This window comes from Bombina bombina, chromosome 7 (genome assembly GCF_027579735.1).
Source record: "Bombina bombina isolate aBomBom1 chromosome 7, aBomBom1.pri, whole genome shotgun sequence".
Classification (NCBI taxonomy): domain Eukaryota; kingdom Metazoa; phylum Chordata; class Amphibia; order Anura; family Bombinatoridae; genus Bombina; species Bombina bombina.
In genome coordinates, this window is record NC_069505.1 from 129808660 (window position 1) to 129829130 (window position 20471).

Consider the following 20471-nt stretch of genomic DNA (forward strand, 5'->3'; position numbering starts at 1 on the left):
GGATACACCTTACAAGAGATATAAATTTATCAGGTAAGCATAAAAAAATTCCCCCCCCCCCCACCCTTTCCTTAACATGGACTATCAGCTTGGTTATTGAATCCCACATGTTATGGAGCCCTATGGAATTTCATCATTATACAAAAGAAAACAAAATTTATGCTTACCTGATGATAAATTATTTTCTTGCTGAATGATGATAGTCCATAGGCAGACAGTTCTACTTTGCACCTCTATAGACTCTGCTTTTGTCTTTCCTACCTATCTGTTCATTTTCTCTGCTCGGCTATACGTTAAACTGAGGAGGAATGGGAGGTGGGAGGAAATAAAAGCTCTTGTGTGGGTTCTTGGCCTCCTCCTAGTGGTGGGAATTATATCCTACGTGCTATGAAGCCCATTAGACTGTCATCATTATGCAAAAGAAAATAATTTATCAGATAAGCATACATTTTGTTTTTATCTATAACTTTTACATTCTATCTACATTGTGTTTGTAAAGAGATATTAAATAGTACTCATTTAGTTAAAAAAAAAGCTAAATAAAAAAAAACATAAAAAGATACAGATACTGTTAAAAAAACAACAAAGATCTTACTAGTTTTCTTGCAAAATGAGCACTTAGAAATTCTCATTGTAGCCACTGCCCTCAGGTCGATGGGGGAGCTGACATGTTGGTAATTTAAGTTGCATTCTGTCCTCTGCAGAGCATGGGTAAAACAGACCTCTGTTTCTCTAGTATTCACTGAATAGGAAACCAGGTCATGTTACTTTAGTAGATGTATGACATCAAGCTAGGGATGACTTCTTGTAGAGAACACAGCCCCTTTGTAGAGCTGTGACAGGAATTAATGGACACTGCACAAATGAAGTTAAAAAATAAAATAAAAGGTAAAATGCTTTTAAATGATGAATATGGTAATATATATTGCAATGATTTCTAAGTAGCAGCCACTGCTTACTGACTTTTTTTATTTTTTAAATACTACAAAGAAACAGACTCTTATATCCCTTTAAACTTCTTTTGTGTAAAAATTGTACTTTATACCACACTCCCTAAAGTCGCCAAAGAGCAAAATCTGATTTGCTGCATTTGCATGTTTCAGAATATTTGCACAAAATGTATGTTTAATGTTCTTTTAAGTTCACTGAGAGTTGTGTGTGTGTTTTTTTTTTTAATAATCTAAATCTTCTTACCATGCTCTCTTTTACCAGGAGACTGCTTTGTATGGGGATCATTTGTGGTTTGAAACAAATGTATCTGGAGATTTCTGTTATGTAGGAGAACAAAACTGCATGGCCAAAATACAGGTAAGCGAAAAATGTATGCATGTTTTTGTGTGTGTGTTGTGCATGTATATGTATTCAGGGACAATCTCCCCGTCGTTGGCCTGAGGAAGGGGAGATTGTCCCTAAAATGTCACCTTCAATAAATGGACCTCTGAAGTATGTCTGAAATTCTAGCGAGTGCGGTTTGTATAATTTATTATTTACTACTAGACCAGTACCCTGGTTATTGTTTTGATGTATGTTGGTGAGAGTTCAGGTCCTTTTACTATACGTACATTATACTTACATATATTTGCATCTCGTAAAAAAAAATAAAAAAAAAAAATAATAAAAAAAAAAAATATATATATATATATATATATATATATAAAATTTCTTTTACACAAATGCACACACACAAATCTCTTTATCAAATGTCAAATGGATGGCCAAAACCTGCTAATGCTTTATAACAAATTTGTTGAGCCCTGAAATCGTCATTCATTCTTCCCTTTCTCCTTCTGTTGTATATCCATATATAAGCTTAAGAGCCTCCCTACCTGCAGGTTACTTTGTGTAAAAGTGCACAAAGGTGGAACATACTGATAATCATTCAGTTTCTGTAATTTCTTCTTTACACTGCAAGCCACATGCATAGTACCTACTGCTGGTTCTGTCCCAGCTTTTGTTAAATAAGAATTTAAATTTCACAGTGAAATTAAATGTATGTCATGATTGCTGATGATTTATTAGCACACAAAACAGTGTTATGGGTGAAAGAATTAGAGAGAGATAGACATATATACACAGAGACTGAAAATCGTTCAGTTAACAGCTGCCCTTGATGTCTGCAGCCAGCACTGTGGTCTGTCATATGTTGTCCTTGGCTTTTTATATCCAGGATTTCAGGAGATCAGGAGTAGTGAGCAGCTATTACTAAATTTACCTTTCAGACATTTTTATGTAGAATAGATGATGTGTTATACATTATATGTATATGTCTATCCATCTATCTGTCTATCTATCTATCATCTATCATCTACAAACTGCCCTTCACAACTGCCAGGGTGCCAAGGTATTGAATCATGCAGATCAGATGAAAAACAAACACTTGTGGAACATAGAATTTGTTCTTAGCTGTGTTTTTCACAGTAACGTCTGGTGTCAGGATAAGTGTTGTTTCAATGAGTCAAGTTTTTGTAAAAGAGATGATTAGTTCTTGCTTTTAAGCCAAAATTTATTTTTAATTTAGAAGTCTGCAATCAAAAAAGAGAAAACATAATTTATGTAAGAATTTACCTGATAAATTCATTTCTTTCATATTGGCAAGAGTCCATGAGCTAGTGATGTATGGGATATACAATCCTACCAGGAGGGGCAAAGTTTCCCAAACCTTAAATGCCTAAAAATACACCCCTCACCACACCCACAATTCAGTTTAACGAATAGACAAGTAGTGGGATGATAAAGAAAGGAGTAAAAAGCATCAACAAAGGAATTTGGAAATAATTGTGCTTTATTCAAAAAAATCATAACCACCATAAAAAAGGGTGGGCCTCATGAACTCTTGCCAATATGAAAGAAATTAATTTATCAGGTAAATTCTTACATAAATTATGTTTTCTTTCATGTAATTGGCAAGAGTCCATGAGCTAGTGACATATGGGATATCAATACCCAAGATGTGGAACTCCACGCAAGAGTCACTAGAGAGGGAGGGATAAAAATAAACAACAGCCATTTTCCGCTGAAAAAATAATCCACAACCCAAAATATAAGTTTATTCTTTAAAAGTCAAGAAAAACTTAAAACATCAGCAGAAGAATCAAACTGAAACAGCTGCCTGAAGAACTTTTCTACCAAAAATTGCTTCTAAAGAAACAAAAACATCAAAACGGTAGAATTTAGTAAATGTATGTAAAGAAGACCAAGTTGCCGCTTTGCAAATTTGATCAACTGAAGCTTAATTCTTAAAAGCCCACAAAGTGGAGACTGATCTAGTAGAATGAGCTGTAATTCTCTGAGACGGGGCCTGACCCGACTCCAATAAGCTTGAAAAATCAAAAGCTTTAACCAAGAAACCAAGGAAATAGCAGAAGTTTTCTGACCTTTCCTAGGACCAGAAAATATAACAAATAGACTAGAAGTCTTCCTGAAATCTTTAGTAGCTTCAATATAATATTTCAAAGCTCTCAACACATGGAAAGAATGTAAGGATCTTTCCAAAGAATTCTTAGGATTAGGACACAAGGAAGGGACAACAATTTCTCTACTAATGTTGTTAGAATTCACAACTTTAGGAAAAAAAATTAAATGAAGTCTGCAAAACCGCCTTATCCTGATGAAAAATCAGAAAAGGAGATTCACAAGAAAGAGCAGATAGCTGAGAAATTCTTCTAGCAGAAGAGATAGCCAAAAGGAACAATACTTTCCAAGAAAGTAGTTAAATGTCCAAAGAATGCATAGGCTCAATATGGAGGAGCCTGTAAAGCCCTCCAAACCAAATTAAGACTCCAAGGAGGAGAGATTGATTTAACAACAGAATTTTGTCCCTTCAAGGAACTTGCAGACAAAACCTTATCCAAACCATCCTGAAAAAACTGAAAAATTCTAGCAACTCTAAAAGAATGCCAAGAGAATTTATGAGAAGAACACCATGAAATGTCAGTCTTCCAAACTCGATAATAAATCTTTCAAGAGACAGATTTACGAGCTTGTAACATAGTATTAATTACTGAGTCAGAGAAACCTCTATGACTTAGCACTAAGCGATCAATTTCCATACCTTCAAATTTAATGATTTGAAAATCTGATTGAAAAAACGGACCTTGAAACAGTAGGTCTGGCTCTAACAAGTGGCCAAGGTTGGCAGCTGAACATCCGAACAAGACCGCATACCAAAACCTGTGAGGCCATGCTGGAGCCACCAGCAACACAAACGATTGTTCCATGATGATTCTGGAGATCACTCTTGGAAGAAGAACTAGAGGCGGGAAAATATAAGCAGGTTGATTATACCAAGGAAGTTTCTGCGCACCCACTGCCTCCGCCTGAAAATCCCTGAACCTGGACAGGCATCTGGGAAGTCTCTTGTTTAGATGAGAGGCCATCAGATCTATCTGTAGAAGACCCCATTACTGAACAATCGGAGAAAACACATCTGGATGGAAGAACCACTCCCCAGGATGTAAAGTCTGACGGCTGAGATAATCCGCCTCCCAATGTCTATACCTGGGATATGCACCGCAGAAATTAGACAGGAGCTGGGTTTCGCCCAAGCAAGTATCCGAGATACTTCTTCATAGCTTGTGGACTGTGCGTCCCATCCTGCTGATTGACAAATGCCACTGTATGTGATATTGTCTGTTTGAAAATAAATGACAGTTCTCTCTTCAACAGAGGCCAAAACTGAAGAGCTCTGAGCATTGCACGGAGTTCTAAAATATTGATTGGTAATCTCGCCTCTTGAGATTTCCAAACCCCTTGTGCTGTCAGAGATCCCCAAACAGCTCCCCAACCTGAAAGACTTGCATCTGTAGAGATCATAGTCCAGGTTAGCCGAACAAGAAGCCCCTTGAACTAAACTCTGGTGATTTACCACCACGTCAGAGTGTCAAACATTGGGATTTAAGGATAGTAATTGTGTATAATCCCTGCACCTTGGATTCAGCAAACAAAGCTGGAGAGGTCTCATGTGAGAACGAGCAAAGGGAGTCGCGTCCAATGCTGCAGTCATGAAACCTAAATTTTCCATGCACATAACCACTGAAGGGAATGACTGAGACTGAAGGTGCCGGCAGGCTGCAACCACTTCAAACGTCTCTTGTCTGTTAGAGACAGAGTCATGGACACTGAATCTATCTGGAAACCTAAAAAGGTGACCCTTGTCTGAGAAATCAAGAAACTTTTTGGAAAATTGATCCTCCAACCATGTTTCCGAAGAAACGACACTAGTTGATTAGTGTGAGATTCTGCAGAACGGAAAGACTGAGTAGTACCAAGATATCGTCCAAATAAGGAAACGCCGTAATACCCTGCTCTCTGGTTTCCATAAAGCAGGGCACCAAGAACCTTTAAAAAAGATTCTTTGAGCGGTTGCTAGACCAAATGGAAAAGCAACGAATTGATAACGCTTGTCTAGAAAAGAGAATCTCAGGAACTGATAATGATCTGAATGAATCAGAATATGAAGGTATACATCCTGCAATCCATTGTGGACCTAAAATGTCCTTGCTGAATAAAAGGCAGAACAGTCCTTAAAGTCACCATTTGAAAATTGGTACTCTTACATAACGATTCAAAATTTTCAGATCCAGAATTGGTCTGAATGAAATTTCCTTCTTTGGGACAATAAATAGATTTGAATAAAACCCCAGACCTTATCCCTGAAAAGGAACTGGCATGACTACCCCTTAATCTCCAGGTCTGAAACACACTTCAGGAAAGCCTGAGCTTTAACTGGATTTGCTGGGATGCGTGAGAGAAAAAAATCTTCTCACAAGAGGATTTACTCAGAATCCTATTCGAAACCCCTGAGAGACAATACTCTGAAACCATTGATTTTGGACCGAATTTATCCAAAACATTCTTGAAAAAAAACTTAATCTGCCCCCTACCAGCTGAGCTGGAATGAGAGTCGCACCTTCATGGGGACTTAGGGGCAGGCTTTTGGTTTCTTAAATGGGTTAGATTTATTCCATTTAATGAAGCTTTCCAATTGGAAACAGATTCCATAGGGAAGGATTAGGTTTTTGTTCCTTATTTGACAAAAATAACGAAAACGATTTAGAAGCTTTATATTTACCCTTAGGTCTCTTATTACCTTGGAAAGAAAGAGATAGAAATTTAGACTTAAAAAGTCATATCAGCATTCCAAGATTTAAGCCTCAAAACTCTTGTAGCTAAAAATAGCTAAAGACATAGATCTAACAATAATCTTGATGATATCAAAAAATGGCATCAGAACTGATTAGTATGTTGCAGTAAGCGAACAATACTAGATAAATCATAATTTAATTCTTGTTGCGCTAAATCTCCAACAAAAAAGTTGAAGCAGCTGCAACATCAGCCAAAGAAAATTGCAGGCCTGAGACGACCTGAATATAAATTAGCTTTCCTAAGATACTAGTTTCCTATCTAAAGGAACTTAAGTACTGTCTTCCATAGGAATACAGAATTTACTAGTTCTAATGTCAAGAAGACTAGTTTCCACGATATCCAAAATAATTAACTCTTCTTTATCAAAGAAAGAAAATACTTCATTTTAAATAAATAAGTAGATTTGTTAGTGTCAATGTCTGAGGAAAGATCTTCTGAATCAGATAGATCCTCATCAGAGGAGGATAATTCATTATGTTGCCGGTCATTTGAAATTTCATCAACCTTATGAGAAGTTTTAAAAGACTTTTATATTAATTAGACGGCAGAATAGCAGACAAAGCCTTCTGAACAGAATCAGTAACAAATTCTTTAAATTTCATAGGTATAACATGTACATTAAAAGTTGAAGGAACAACAACAGGAAATGTACTATTTACTGATGGACACAATATCTGCATGTAAAAGTTTATCATGATAACCAATACAATGACATTCGGAAATATAATGCACTTAGCTTTAGTAGAACCGACATCAGGCAGCAAAGTTCCAACAGATACTTCTGAGGCAGGATCAGATTGAGACATTTTGCAAAATGTAAAATAAAAAAACAACATATAAAGCAAAATTTGTCAATTTCCTTATATGACAGTTTCAGGAATGGGAAAAAAATGCAAACAGCATAGCCCTCTGACATAGAAAAAGGCAAGAGGCAAATAGCAATGGGGTATTAAATTAATGAAAAAATTTGTCGCCAAGTATGACGCACAACGTAACTGAAAATATTTTGGCGCCAACAATATCCGGAAATGACACACTTGCGTCACTAACGACGCAACCGCGTGTAAGGCTTCGGCGTCAACTACGATGCTGGAAATGACGAACTTGCGTCAACGGACGTACTTTTTATGCCAAAAAATTATCGCGCCAAAAATGACGCAATAAAGTATAGCATTTGGCGCACCTGCGGGCCTAGTACTGCCTGCAATTTGAAGTAGTCAATTGAAAGATAGACTAAACCCCAGGTAAGAAAAATATTTCTTAATATGTTTATTTTCCCTAAATATGAAACTGACAGTCTGCACAAGGAAATACATGAACCTGACTCATGGCAAATATAAGTACAATACATATATTTAGAACTTTATATAAATGCATAAAGTGCCAGACCATAGCTGGGGTGTCTTAAGTAATAAAAAACATACTTACCAAAAAAGACACCCATCCACATACAGCAGATAGCCAAACCAGTACTGAAACAGTTATCAGTAGAGGTAATGGTATATGAGAGTATGTAATCGATCTGAAAAGGGAGGTAGGAGATGAATCTCTACGACCAATAACAGAGAACCTATGAAATAGACCCCCGTTAGGAAAATCATTGCTTTCAATAGGTGATACTCTCTTCACGTCTCTCTGACATTCGCTGTACTCTTAGTGGAATCGGGCTTCAAAATGCTGAGAAGCGCATATCAACGTAGAAATCTTAGCACAATCTTACTTCACCACCTCCATAGGAGGCAAAGTTTGTAAAACTGAATTGTGGGTGTGGTGAGGGGTGTATTTATAGGCATTTGAGGTTTGGGAAACTTTGCCCCTCCTGGTAGGATTGTATATCCCATATGTCACTAGCTCATGGACTCTTGCCAATTACATGAAAGAAAAAGATTTTTAAAGAGACTTATCCAACACAGTTACATTAATACACCTTTTACCTCTGTGATTACCTTGTATCTAAGCCTCTGCAGACTGCCCCCTTAATTCAGTTCTTTTGACAGACTTGCATTTTAGCTTCATAAATTACTCCAGGCGTGTGAGCATAATGTCATCTATATGCCACTCATGAACTGGCAGTATCTAACTGAGAAAGACTGTCAAAATGCACTGAGATAAGAGGTGACCTTTAACGGCTTAGAAATCAGTTTATGAACCTACTTAGGTTTAGCTTTCAATAAAGAATACCTAGACAACAAAGCAAATTTAATAAAATAAACGTAACTAGGAAAGTTGTTTAAAATTGTATGTCCTATCTGAATCATGAAAATTAAATTTTGACTAGACTGTCCCTTTAAGGCACCCTTTTTAATGTCATGCAGGGTTTGGGATGACCTGCTGTGTGCTGTTCTAATAATAATAAAATGTAAATGTAAAGGAAGTCAGGAGCCTCATGTACAGAAATATAAAGTCTTTATTTAATTATATTATATACAGTGAGGAGTATAAATATGGTGCTACTTGTTATAGCTTTTCCCATTCGTTTTGATTTTTCTTGCTTGTAAAGGAATATTCTTGCTAAAAATAAAATACTTTGTTTTATTTTTAAATAAATCCCCTTGTTTTACCATGTGTTTTGTGCCCTCTAAGTAAAATAAGTTGCACCCATTGAACACTCCCATTAAGATGTGGATATGACCAGTGATTTGAGCATATTCACGTATTCTTGGTTCTTATTTGCTCAACAGCATTATCCTCACTAGGAGTGGCAAAGGAGCACAATTATTTTATTTTTACATTTGCAAGGGTTAAACACAGTATAAAAAAACAGATTTTTTTTTTTTTTAATTAAGTATGTTACTAAAATAGAATGTCCACTTCAGACATGAGGTAAGTGGGCAGTTCTGTTTTGTTTTTTTGCAGCAATGTTACAAAGGTATCTCAAAGTGCAATTTTACCACCCACAAAGATTCCTTTGTGAGTGGAGATACTCTGGGCAAAGCCAGTGAACCAGGAAATAGCTCTAAATGGTAAAGAAGCCTAAATGATGAAAAAACAAAACCATTTGAATGCAACTAACTGCAATTTGTGTATGATATTAGCAGCAGCCAATGTTTTTATTATTTATTATTAGAAATGAACATAAATCTAACATTAGAACTAAAAACATTAAATCTCCAGTCACCAACTTAGATTTCAAATTATAGATCAGATAGAGATCCCAAGACGTGGAGGTAATAGAGAGACCATGCTTAAACAGCGTGAGCTGTACTGGATCCATACATTGGAATTTTGATTTATCCGTTTTTTTATAATCGTTAGTGAGAATACTAATTTAATTCCCAGAAGGTAACTAATATTACTTAATGATTACATTATTCAATGTTATATATAAGTATTTCAATATTTTGGGTATTCTATGGGTCTTTGATTCTTCCATATATATGTACAATTTTGATAAAATATATGCAACATATGTTTTTATCAACTAGAGGGCTAATGTTAATTTGAGATTTTCCCTACACAGGTGTGTTTATTGTGATTTAGGGGAGGAATTTAAGGTTTATAAGGTGCAATTCTAGTATGCGATGTATACAACATGATTAAGGGATAGCGCCCGAAACGTCGACGCTCTATGTTTGGTTGGAGTAGATATAAATTAATATACATCTTTTATCTTGGAGTGCTGCTGTCTGTTTCCTTTTAATGTTTTTATTATCCACATTCGATATCTATTATAAATAAACTTAGCTGAAGAGCTTCTTTATAATGTATAGTTGCAGTTGCATCTATTTTATTTTTATGACTAATTTTTATATACACACACACATATATATATATATATATATATATATATATATATATAGGATATAAGATATATGAAATTGCATTGGTAACCTATATTCTGTAACTAAGTTCCAGTGTGAATACATTTAACCCCTAGCAATTCATATTAAAGTAACAGTTATTTATAAGATTTCACAATGACAGACAGACAGATTGATTGTGAAAGAAGAACGTGGGTTTTATATGCTAAGAAAATTCCCTGTTGTACAGCGTTTCAATATATTATTGATAAATGGGAAAACAGCACGTCTGCAAATGTATAAATATATACGGTAACAGCAAAGAATGAAAAGAAGACGCTTCAATGGCACAATATCCTAAGTGACAGGTCCCCTCGTACATAGGCCCCCCCTAACTAAGGATACTCACAAAATGGTTGCACTTATCTCAAAGTGTTAATCCAGCATTCTGGGATAACACAAGCTCCGTAGCTAGCTCACCTCCAGCCACAAATGGATCCTAGAACTGTCGCTGGTGCTTTCTCAGTACTGTATCCCCCAGTGATCAGTATGAAAGTAAATCACTATCCAGAACTCAAAATTTTCTTTCAAAATCTACCAAGCTCACTTGGAGATACATTTAATAAAAGTGTGTGACACAAAATTTTTTTTTTTTTTGGCAAACGCGTTTCGCAATTAAATATTGCTTTTTCAGGCAGCATAACATGAATGATCCTTGTGTCACACACTTTTATTACATTTATCTCCAAGTGAGCTTGGTAGATTTTATGAGTACATTTTATGAGTACATTTTATGAGTACATTTAAATTTTAAATAGAAGTATTTGTACAATATTCTTCCATTAACAAAAAAGGCTCCTGCTACAAGTTTTTCCTGTTTTTCAGCGGCACACACACATATGTATTGTGTCTGTGAAGACTTAAGTTGTGTCATACAAGCCACTGCTGACTCTGAGAAGGTGTAGTGTTTGCATACTGGTGCATGGGTCCTCACAGCATATGTGCGTATGCCACTGAAAACCAGTAATAACTTTTGCAAGAAGCATTTTTGCTAATGGAAGTATATTGCTAAAATGTCTTTATATAAAATTTAAATAGACCAATGCATATTTCAATTTTGATCTTTCTATGCACAGTCAAGTCAAAATTAATCTTTCACAATTTAGATAGGGCATGCAATTTTAAACAACTTTTCAATTTAATTTTATCAAATGTGCTTTGTTCTCTTGGTATTCTTTGTTGAAAGCTAAACCTAGGTATGCTCATAACTGATTTCTAAGTTGTTTAAGGCCACCTCTTATTTCAGTGCATAATTACAGTTTTTCATAGTTAGACAGTGCTAGTTCATGTGTGCCTTATAGATTGTGCTCACTCTGGTGGAGTTATTTATTAGTTAGCACTGATTGGCTGAAATGCAAGTCTGTCAAAAGAACTAAAACTGTTGAAAGGGGCAGTCTGCAGAGGGTTAGATACAAGATAATTAGAGAGGTAAAAAGTATATTAATATAACGGTGTTGGTTATGCGAAACTGGGGAATGGGTAATAAAGAGATTATCTATCTTTTAAATAATAAAAACATTCACCTAGATTGCCTCTTTAAGTAGCTCAGATTCATGTATACAGTGCCTTCTATTAGCCCTACGTATCCTTCTTAAAGGGACAGTCTAGTCAAAATTTAACTTTCATGATTCAGATAGGGCATGCAATTTTAAACAAGTTTTCAATTTACTTTTATCATCAAATTTGCTTTGTTCTTTTGGTATTCTTTGTTGAAAGCTAAACCTAGGTAGGCTCATATGCTAATTTCGAAGCCCTTGATGGCCGCCTCTTATCTCAGGGCATTTTGACAGTTTTTCACAGATAGAGGACATTAGTTCATATGGGCCATATAGATAATATTGTGCTCACACATGTGGAGTTACCTAGGAGTCAGCACTGATTGGCTAAAATGCAAGTCTGTCAAAAGAACTGAGATAAGGGAGCAGTCTGCAGGGGCCTTAGATACAAGGTAATTACAGAGGTAAACGGTGTATTAATATAACAGTGTTGGTTATGCAAAACTGGGGAATGGGTAATAAAGGGATTATCTATCTTTTTAAACATTAAAGGGACAGTCAAGTATAAATTAAACTTTCATTATTCAGATAGGACTTTTAATTTTAATTGACTTTCCAATTTACTTTTATCATCAAATTTGCTTTTTTCTCTTGGTATTCTTAGTTTAAACTAAACATAGGTAGGCTCATATGCTGATTTCTAAGCCTTTGAGGGCTGCCTCTTATCACATTCTTTTTAAATCTCTTTTCAACACAAAGAGACAGAAAGTACACATGGCCCATATAGATAACACAGTGTTCAGGCACAGGGGGTTATTTAAGATTTAGCACAAAACAATGCTAAATTTAAGACAATAGATAATAAACAGTCACAGTCATGTGATCAGGGGGCTGGAAGAAGGTTCCTAGATACAAGGTAATCACAAAGGTAAAATGTATATTAATATAACTGTGTTGGTTATGCAAAACTGGGGAATGGGTAATAAAGGGATTATCTATCTGTTAAATCAATAACAATTCTATGGTTGACTGTCCCTTTAACAATTCTGGAGTAGACTGTCCCTTTAAGCAAAATTTACTTCACCACATGATCATCCTGTTCCTCAGCAATGATTTTTTGAAGATGCTGGTGGTGGAAGCTAGCCATACTAGTGTTATGTCCCTTTAAATGTCCACTATATACCGTATATATGAACATTTATAATGAGAGTGTAATGGGCTTGAGAAAGTTAGAGCCCAAATGCGTTGCTCTTACTTTTGGAGTAATAAGGCTTCCATAGGCATATACTGGCACATTGGTGTCTTTCTATTTTTAATAGAAGCATTTTTACATTATCCTTCTATTAGCAAAAAATATTTGTAGTAAACGTTTATTACTGTTTTTCAGAGGCATACGCACATATGCTGCGAGGGTCTGTGAACTTGTATTTAAACACCACACTCTAAAGCGGGATATAAGAGAATTACACATTGTACTTTTATATGAACTCTTTTTTGAAAATTATAAATTATCAGCAATGCATAATTATATGAAACAGTGAGGTTATTTATACTTTTTTTTTTTTTTTTTTTTTTTGAGAGGGGCCTAGAACTTGACTTCCCATTGACTTGCATTATCTAAATAGGTTCATTGTTCAAAGCTCCTTCAGGAATGAACCAAAGGATTTACCTGTATGGGCTTGATTTATCAAGCAAAAGCTGACAGGGGAGTGCATATTTGCCCTGTCTGCCCCAGCTCACCTCTGGCGGGAAGCAATCCGCTGGCGGAATTCAACATTGCACACAAGCGTTATTTTGAGTTTGCATGCAATTCCGCGCACAGCCAATCACACGCGGGCAGTAGCTGTCAATCTCCCTGGTCGTACGAGACCGGGGAGATTGACATTTTCCACCTAAGAGGGGGAGAAGAGGGTACGGAAGCAGCGGACTGATGACCGCTGCTTGATAAAATCTGACTGCAGGTTCTTTTGTGAGAACCTGAAGTTGTAGGGGAGGAGAAGGCTTAATAAGTCGAGCCCTATGTATGATTGAAATCTCAGTGTCAGTATCTTGGAAAAAGTTCCCTACTCCGACTCTTCGATCAGCATGTGCCTAGAATGTGCTTTAGCCTTACCATACCTGCGGAACAATCAGCATAATGAAAGGAACCAGTTCTCTGAACATTTTTAAACAATGACTCAATACCTACTTGTTTAAACAAACCTTTCATGACTAAAATCTCTAACTTCCAACCCTCTTATGTAAAGGTGCCATGTGTAAAATGCTTTGCTTTGGGTCCTATCAGGAGAAAGGCGCTATATGTTATTATTTATATTATTATTATTAAATTGAGAAGGGTACTTTTGCCACTTATACTCATATATAAGTAAGCACATTCATAAGCAGAGGTTGTTGCATATTGTTACACTGTGGAGTACTTTTGCTGTTAAATTGCTATTTTTGGAGATTACAACTTAGATGGCATTTACTTTTTTCTCATTCTATTTTGTCACTGTATGAAAAAAAAACTTTTCTAGGGACCAACCAGTTAGGACACTATGAAAAGCATGCATATAATTCATTTATTGTAATTGATTTACCGTTTTTATTTTATTTTTTATCCATCTAGAATTTTTTTTTTGGCTCATGTGAATTAATTGGTCTATTAAAAAAAAATATATATATATATATTTATAAGAATATTTTTGGAAATCACTATTTTAAATTGAGTCTGTATGAGACTTTTCATACTGGTTAAATAAAAATCTTTATACAATTGCCATTTTTATTTGCAATATAAAGAAAATTGCATGGATTTTTTTTAGAGCTCGCTAGTACACTGTTTGTTTCAGGATTAAATGCAGGATATTATATGAATTCATTTGTAGAAATGTTTCTGAGCTAGGTAGCCTTTGTTGTGCGACTCAATAATTATTTTTCGATCTGAATAAAGTGCTCTTCAAAACTCCATTTATGCTGAAGGTTCTTTTTCATGTTTTGGTTCCTTCATTTCCATCTAAAGGGGGGGTGGGGGGGTCCACGGCTTCATTCATTACTTTTGGGAATATAGAACCTGACCACCAGGAGGAGGCAAAGACACCCCAGTCAAAGGCTTAAATACCTCCCCCACTCCCCTCATCCCCCAGTCATTCTTTCCTTAGTAGTCTCTTATGGTGGGTAGTACTATTCGGATTGGGACTGGAGTTTTAAGTAGTCCTGTCAGCCTCTCAGTGAGAGCCTGGGTGAAAGTTGGAGTCCGGAGAAGCAGGGAAAGTCTTTCTGCGAAACCATCCTGACTCATATTAGCAGCTCCACAAGCAATCAGCGTTGACGAGTTTTGCTGCCTGCTTTCTGCATTCAAGTCCATGTCAGGAGCGATGCTTCTACCTGTCAAACTTAAAGGGGCACTAAACCCAAATTTTTTCTTTCGTGATTAAGACAGAGCATGCAATTTTAAGCAACTTTATAATTTACTCCTATTATCAAATTTTCTTCATTCTATTGGTATCTTTATTTGAAATGCAAGAATGTAAGTTTAGATGCTGGCAAATTTTTGGTGAATAACCTGGGTTATTCTTGCTGATTGGTGGATAAATTCATCCACCAATAAAATAAAGTGCTGTCCAGAGGCCTGAACCAGAGAAGAAGCTTAGATGCCTTTTTTTTCAAATAAAGATAGCAAGTGAACAAAGAAAAATTGATAATCGGAGTAAATTAGAAAGTTGCTTAAGATTGCATGCTCTATCTGAATCACAAAAGAAAAAAATTGGGTTCAGTGTCCCTTTAAAGTACTGTGTTCCTGTTCCACGGCATAGATTCTGGTAAGATTGTTTCATTTTTTATTACATAATGATAATACAGAAGACAGGGTCACAGTGTGATGCCTCTTATCTTACGGAATCAATGGTTAATATTCCTGGTTAGGGAATTATTGAACAGGGGGGGGGGTGATACATGATATGTTTATTGTGTTATTGCTGTGTTATGTGCGAGATGAGGCTCTGGCAATGGTGGAACGTTCAGGTTGACTTCCGGGAGTATTTCCGCAGCCGGTTTTGGTGCGTTTTCTCTTTAGTGTAGGAGCGATCCTGCAAGGCATCCCATGCGGCGGTCTCCACTTCTCTGTTGATCAGCGGCACAGGAGACAAATGGTTGCCGGAGCTGCGACATATTGGTGTGAATCCCTGTGTGATATGGTCGAGAGGGAGACTGACATCAACGAGATACAGGATAAGATTAAGGCGCTGAGGGTCTCCAATTCTTTAATTTGTGATGCCAATATGCAAATTATTCGCCTGAACGCAAAGGTTTCAGGATTCTCCATTTTAGCTCACAGGGCACTGTGGCTAAAGTCTTGGTCTGCGGACATGACTTCTAAGTCGAGGCTGCTGTCCCTGCTTTTTCAAGGAAAGATTCTGTTCGGTCCAGGATTGGATTCGATCATATCCACAGTTACGGGGTGCAAGGGAGCTTTCCTACTGCAGGATAAGAAGACTAAGCCTAAAGGATCTACTTTTCGTCCCTTTCGTGTGGACAAGGCCCAGCGCCAGCAGCCTGCCACGAAAGCGGATCAATCCAAGGGAACTTGGAAGCCTGCTCATTCTTGGATAGGGTTCAGTTCCCATCTGCCCAGGGGCAGATTCCTCCTGTCAAACTTGTCTTCAAGACTGGAAATGAGAGAGGCGTTTTTTCAATATGTGAGGGATCTCTCTGCTCTAGGTGTTATCGTACCAGTACCCCAAGCAGAAAGAGGTGTAGGGTACTATTCAAGTCTTTTTGTGGTTCCAAAGAAGGAGGGCACGTACCGCCCGATTATGGACCTAAAGTGTTTAAACAGGTTTCTTGCTGTTCCATTGTTCAAAATGGAAACGATCAGATCTATTCTGCCCCTAGTTCAAGAGGGGCCGTTCATGACGACAATAGACTTGAAGGATGCTTACCTTCATGTGCCAATTCACAGGGACCACTTCAAGTTCCTAAGATTTGCGTTTCAGGACCAACACTTCTAGCTTGTGGCCCTTCCCTTTGGTCTGGTGACGGCCCTGAGAGTCTTCACAAAGGTTCTGGTGGCAGTACTTGCAGTGGCCAGATCCAGGGGCATTGTTGTGGCGTTCTTTTTGGACGACATCCTAGTCCAGGCTCTGTCGTTCAGCCTTGCAGAGGATCATTAGAGGGCTCTTCTTCTCTTGCTCTAATCTCACGGTTGGAAGTTCAACTCAGGAAAGAGTTCCCTGGTTCCCAGCAACAGGGTGGAGTTCCTGGGCACGATAATAGACTCTATGCCCATGAAAATATTTCTCACAGATCGATGCAAGAAGATTGCGTCCACCTCTCTTGCCCTTCAGTCCTCCTCCAGCCCTTTGGATGAGGGAGGTGTCTCGGATTTTGGAGTGGGAGGAGTCCCACAGCTGCTTGCTCTCAGCGATCCACATTCCAGGTGTGGACAACTGGGATGCAGACTTTCTCAGCAGGCAATCCTTCCATCCGGGGGAATGCTCTCTTCACCCCGAAGTGTGTGCAGAGATGTGTCTTAGATGGGGAACACCGGAGATAGATCTCATGGTGTCCAGAATTGCAAGCTACCCCGATACGGGTCGAGGTTGAGGGATCCCCAGGCAGAGCTGATAGATGCCTTAGTGGTGCCTTGGGAATTCAGCCTAGCTTACATTTTTGCACCGTTACCACTTCTACCTTGTGTAGTGGCACGCATCAAGCAGGAGCGAGCTTCGGCCATCCTGATTGCTCCATCGTGGCCGTGGAGGAGGTGGTTTGCGGATCTGGTGGGGATGTCATCCTCTCCGCCATGGAGGTTACCCTGTCGCAGGAATCTGCTGGAACAGGGTCCCTTTCATCATAAAAATCTTGTTTCTCTGAGGCTGACTGCGTGGAGATTGAACACCTAGTCTTCGCTAAGAGATGCTTTTCTGATGATGAAGTGTGATTGACACTCTAGTTCAGGCAAGGAAGCCAGTCACTTGTTGCATCTACCATAAGGTGTGGAGGACTTACTTGTCCTGGTGTGAGAAGCATGGATATTCTTGGCACAAGGTGAATGTATCCAGGATTCTGTCCTTTCTCCAAGAGGGTTTGGAGAAGGGTCTTGCTGCCAGTTCCTTAAAGGGACAGATTTCTGCATTATCTTGATGCACAGGAGACTCGCTGAGCTTCCTGACATTCAATCTTTTGTTCAGGCTCTGTCTAGAATCAGGCCTGTCTTTAGGCAGTCTTCTCCTCCATGGAGCTTAAACTTGGTCATTAAGGTATTGCAGAGGGTTCCGTTTGAGCCTAGGCATTCTATAGACATTAAGATTCTGTCCTGGAAGGTTCTCTTCCTGTTGGCTATTGCATCGGCACGCAGAGTATCTGAGCTGGCTGCCTTGCAATTCGAGCCTCCTTATCTGGTTTTTCATGCGGATAAGGCTGTTCTTTGCACCGGTTTGGAGTTTCTTCCCAAGGTGGTGTCTAACCATAACATCAATCAGGAAATAATTGTTCCTTTTTGTGTCCTAACCCTTCTTCTTCTAAGGAGAAACCATACAAGCAGTGTACAGCTCCACGGTAAATGTAGATGCAAGTGGTGAGAGGGACTGTCAAAACCTCTTAACAGGTAGATAAATGAAAAATTACACAGCACCTTCAACAAATTTTCAACAGATTTATTCAAACATCTTTCTCCCTTGCAGGTACAAACAGGTTAGCAGCAACGTTTTGGGAAATTATCCCTTAATCATGCTAATGGGCTTCATCTGGTTATATGCATTTATAGGCCTACATATTAACCCATTGTATATTGTTACAAAGTGAATTATATCACCCAATACTACCACCTAGTGGTTACAATTATTATTGCAGTTAAACACATACATAAAGTTAAAAACAATATACAATTTACCTATGTACTTATTGATGATAAAATATTCAAAAACCATTATTGTTTCACATTGTTATTTCTCATATTATTAATGTACATCATAGAAATATCTATTTATATATTTCTTATTAAAAAGATATTTGTTATAGAAATACTTTAAGGTCCAGCTCTCTATTAATACCTTTAGGGATTAAAGCATCCAATTTATATATCCAATAAGATTCTTTTTGTTTTAATATGGATTCCCTATTGCCACCTCTTCTTAACTTATCCACTCCATCAATTATTTGCCACCGTAATTGGCTTATATTGTGACCTGCACTCAAGAAGTGGCATGATACAGGGGCTTCCTGATCTCCGCATCTAATATTGGATCTGTGTTGACTCATCCTATCCCGTACCCTTCTAGTAGTCTCTCCAATGTAGATCTTGGAACACGGGCATTTAATTAGGTATACGACATAGGATGAGTCACACGTATAATAATTATTGATGCCAAATTTTTTCCCTGTTTGGGGGTGTTGAAATTCTGTCCCTTTAATAACTGCACTGCAGCTCGCACAACCTAAGCATGAAAAAGTTCCATAACTTTTACTGGTGATATATTTTTGTTTCTTATTAGAACCCAAGTCATTTTTGACCAGCATATCTCCCAAATTTTGGACTCTCCGATATGCCATCATGGGTGGTTTTTTAAAAGATTCAATGTCTAAATTACAATTTTTCAAAATGTGCCAGTGCTTAAATATAATATTGCTGATTTCTTTACTTATAGGGTTAAACTGTGTAACACATACTACCCTTTCTTCATTATCTTTCTTAGTTCTAGCAATATTTTTTCCTTTTTCTTCCAATCCATGTGCCTTTATAATCTCACTCTCAATCAATTTCACTGGGTATCCTCTTTGTATAAACTTATCTCCCATTTCCTGTAACCTACAATTGGTTAAGGAATTCTCATTTATGATCCGTTTTACTCTTTTAAACTGACTACGTGGAAGAGAATTTTTTAAGGGCTCATTATGGAAACTCTCATACCTTAACAAAGTATTTCTATCCGTTTCCTTTCTATGCAAATCAATTTTAAAATTGCAAGTTTCTTTATTCACATGTATTATTGTATCCAGGAATATCACCTTTTCCTCACTGAAGGTGAGGAAACTGCCAATAGGGTACCAACGTCGCCCCACCATGACAACATATTTGGCGTGTGGTGGGGCGATGTTGGTACCCTATTGGCATTTGTTGAATAACTAAATCAAGCAGTTAATAATTTGAAATTCACATTAACCTTCAGTGAGGAAAAGGTGGTATTCCTGGCATCTAACCAGATGAGGCCCATTAGCATGTTTAAGGGATAATTTCCCGAAACGTTGCTGCTAACCTGTTTGTACTTGCAAGGGAGAAAGATGTTGAATAAATCTGTTGAAAATTCGTTGAAGGTGCTGTGGATTTTTTCATTTATCTTCTTCTAAGGAGAGGTTACTACATAATTTGGATGTGGTTTGTGCCTTAAAGTTCTAGCTTCAGGCTACAAAGGATATTAGAAAGTCTACATCTCTTTTTGTGGTGTATTCCGGGAAGCGCAAGGGCCTCTTCTACTTCTTTGTCCTTTTGGTTGAGGAGCTTGATGCGCTTGGCCTATGAGACAGCGGGACATAAGCCTCCTCAGAGCATCACAGCTCATTCAACTAGAGCTGTGGCTTCATCTTGGGCCTTCAAGAATGAGGCCTCTATGGAGCAGATTTGTAAGGCAGCTACCTAGTCCTCCTTACACACTTTCACAAAGTTTTACAAATTTTTAATTTTTGCTTCTGCGGAAGCTGCTTTTGGGAGAAAGGTTTTTCAGGCTGTGGTGCCCTCAGATTAGGGTCCACCTTTTTACCCTCCTGGTTTCATTCAGTGTCCTCTAGAGCTTGGGTATATGTTCACAAAAGTAATGAATGAAGCCGTGGACTCTCCTCCCCTTTAGATGTAAGACATAAATTATGCTTACCTGATCATTTTATTTCCATCGTGGGTAGGAGAGTCCACGGCTCCGCCCGTAGCTTCGTTGGGCGGACCTAAATTTATCTTCTGGCACCTTTTATACCCTGATATTTCTCGTACTGTTCCTTGTTCCCTCGGCAGAATGACTGAGGTGAGTGGGGGAGGTATTTAAGCCTTTGGCTGGGGTGTCTT

The 20471-nt window shown here is 37.7% G+C and overlaps 1 protein-coding gene across 4 annotated transcripts in view; it reads left to right on the forward strand.

Moving 5' to 3' along the window:
• DGKZ (diacylglycerol kinase zeta) overlaps positions 1–20471 on the forward strand; it is an 821282-nt gene that overhangs the window by 328962 nt on the left and 471849 nt on the right. For all 4 annotated transcript variants that reach the window (XM_053720300.1, XM_053720299.1, XM_053720298.1 and 1 more), the window contains one exon: positions 1213–1308. In XM_053720300.1, coding sequence (XP_053576275.1) covers positions 1213–1308 — 96 coding nt within the window. The remainder of the gene's footprint in view (positions 1–1212; positions 1309–20471) is intronic.